This window comes from Rhipicephalus sanguineus, chromosome 5 (genome assembly GCF_013339695.2).
Source record: "Rhipicephalus sanguineus isolate Rsan-2018 chromosome 5, BIME_Rsan_1.4, whole genome shotgun sequence".
Lineage (NCBI taxonomy): Eukaryota > Metazoa > Arthropoda > Arachnida > Ixodida > Ixodidae > Rhipicephalus > Rhipicephalus sanguineus.
In genome coordinates this window covers 26137760-26140244 of record NC_051180.1, presented here as the reverse complement: position 1 = coordinate 26140244, position 2485 = coordinate 26137760, and the positions used below count along the sequence as shown (strand labels likewise).

The window sequence follows — 2485 nt, the reverse complement described above, 5'->3', positions numbered from 1 at the left end:
AAAACATTAGTAAACTTTCGTAAAAAGCTCCTTATCTCTGACAGCGGCAGAGTGATTGCAAGAAAGAAAATAACAGCCGATGTCAGCTATCCGCAACAGAAGCACTCTCATATCTTAGACATTTACCCCGTAACCGAACAGCTGCATAAGAACTAACGTCCATCTAAGTTAGGTGCAGTAACCAGCTAACAAATATTAATAAATGCATTAAAGGAGACAGGCACGGTTTAGTAAAGACGAAACGAAGGCGCGCTAGTAAAATACGCTGCACTTGAGCCTGGGATTCATGGGCGCACCTCCCGGACAACGGAAGGCACCCGGAAAGTTTCGGCTATGCCTCAGAGGTTCGTTGCACGTGAGTTCGGCCACTCCGCTCTGGTATCCGGTGCACAGCGGAAAGCAGGAGGCCATAAAAAACAGCTGCTGCTCGGTAAAGGACTCGAGGCCGTGCATGCGCCAGTTATAGTCACGCCGTCGCAGTGGAGACCGAAACGCGTGCCACAGAAAGGACTGGGCGACGGCGCGATTGAAAGCAGCACGCTTGACAGGATCTCCCTGAAGGCCGCGAAGTGTCCCCGCGCTTTCGTAGCAGCGAGTGCGCTGCTCCAGGAGCGAGTGGAAGCCGCTCTGCTCGGGCAAATGCTCCACGAAGAACTGAAAGGTGGCCTCCGCGATCAGCGAGCCAAGACCACCGTACTTGACGCTGTCCACCACCTGCGAAGCAAGGTTTATCATAAAGGCCCATTCACACCTGCGACAAGCACCTGTCGCGCGACCATTTGCGAATGATGACCGAAAAGCGACTCAAGGCGACTGATGCTCACATCTGCGGGCGACATATACCCATCGCTACAAAAAATTCATGTATCCTCGCATTGCCACTGCCACGCAATGCCATTGCCCCGTAAAATAAGCTGACGTCCCGTTCCTGCGCATCTGATTGGTTTAGAGGTTTGCGACTGCAGTCGCGCGACTCAAAAATCGAGCAGCGAACGACTGAGCCAAACCAGTCGCATTGCGACCAAAGCGGCTCTCTGCGACCGTTTGCAACCAGTCGCTTTGGGACTATAACGTGGTCGCGCGACCGCTGCTAGTCGGAGCTGTGAATGAGTCTTAACGCCACTAGAGGTCCGTCGCACGCGAGGTGCCACAAAATGCTGGATACTCACATTCGAATCGTACAGTGGCAGTAGGGTCAAGTAAGGTGCGAGTCCCAGCTCTCCCTTGTTGCCAGTCTTGTGGATCGAGTAGCCGTTGGCTCCCGCGATGCTCGAGAGGTACCAGGAGCTGGTGACTTTGCGCACGTCGGAGCTCATGCGGTGCAGTGCCCGCTGTAGCTCCAGCCAATTGCGTGCGAAAGAGCCGCGAGCCATGGACGGTACCTCGGCGAGTAGCCTATCCAGTCGGTCCCTGTTGTCGAGAAACTCGAGCCTCGGAAAAAGCGTACGCTCTAGCTGCCGCAGGTCCATCGAGGTGTCACGCACTTCCAGCTCCGGAATCATCTGGAGGTTGTTGAGAAGCGCCGAGTAGACCACATTCACAATTTCATGCAACTCAACCCGCATGTCCTGTCTGAAGTTCTTGGCTGCGTACCGCTGGTACACCACCAGACCCATGGTTGTCTCCGTGAGTCGCAGGCAGTGAGACGATGACTGGTCTCGCGCAGACTTCGCGCTTCCGTAGCTGAGGACGGCCAGGCCGTAAGACATGAAGCGAGCCAAAGCCTGGACGACGGTCCAGCCATAGTAGAAGTGGAGCCGCTGCTCGCCGACAGCAAGTAAAAGGTCGTCCAGGGCGCGCAGGTACTGCACGTCCCACACTGTTATCTCTTGAGAACACGGCAGGGACGGAAACGATAGGTTTTCAGATTTATTGAGCGGCGCGAACATCATTTGGCCGAACAAGTCGGTCCAGCGCTTCGGCGATATAGATGGAGATGCGCGCTTCAATTTACCGACATCGTCGAATACCGCTTTCACGGCCGCTTTTCGTCCAGTAAGGTAGTGAAAGGCGACGTTTTCAATCTGGAGAAAGTACTCGAAGCGCGTGGGTGCACTGCCAAAGGTCGCCGCGGCCAGCAAAGAGCCGCCCATTGTTGCATTTTTATCGTATCCTTCAAATACTTGGATAAAAGAGTCGTAGTAAAGCTCGTACTTGCCGTTGGATTCAAGCCCTTGGCGACGTCGCTTCAGATGTTCTAGGACGTCTCCCTTCCATATATGAATGAGGCACTTTTCCCCGTCGTGTTCGGCAGCGAAGAAGGCTAGGGTGTAAACGTTCAAGGCGATGGCCATCTTGAGCATCGACGCCATGATGTTCGGTCTTTTGGAAACTTGTGGCCAGAGGATTCCGGCGTCAGTCATGATCGCTCGAAACTGGTCGAATTGGCTTGCGCCTTCGGCGACCACAGCGACGCACGACTGGTAGAAGACGGCGGCCTTTTCGAAGGCGCTCTGCGCCGACTCCGGTGCCACGGCTGTGCGCA

The 2485-nt window shown here is 54.8% G+C and overlaps 1 protein-coding gene across 1 annotated transcript; it reads right to left on the bottom strand.

Moving 5' to 3' along the window:
• Positions 1-251: 251 nt before the first annotated feature.
• Positions 252-1902, bottom strand: LOC119392795 (endothelin-converting enzyme 1). Its single transcript, XM_037659747.2, has 2 exons — positions 1170-1902; positions 252-714 (listed from the first exon to the last, which is right to left on the bottom strand). The coding sequence occupies exons 1-2, from the start codon at positions 1890-1892 to the stop codon at positions 253-255; spliced, it is 1185 nt and encodes a 394-aa protein (XP_037515675.1). The 5' UTR covers positions 1893-1902; the 3' UTR covers position 252.
• Between the last annotated feature and the right edge of the window lie 583 nt (positions 1903-2485).

Excerpts from the sequence above, each read along its gene's own strand:
- LOC119392795 (XM_037659747.2), bottom strand. The coding sequence starts at position 1,892 with ATGATGTTCGCGCCGCTCAATAAATCTGAAAACCTATCGTTTCCGTCC. Across the intron at positions 715-1,169 it reads TGCCACTGTACGATTCGAAT|GTGGTGGACAGCGTCAAGTA; the intron begins GTGAGTATCCAG and ends CTTGCTTCGCAG.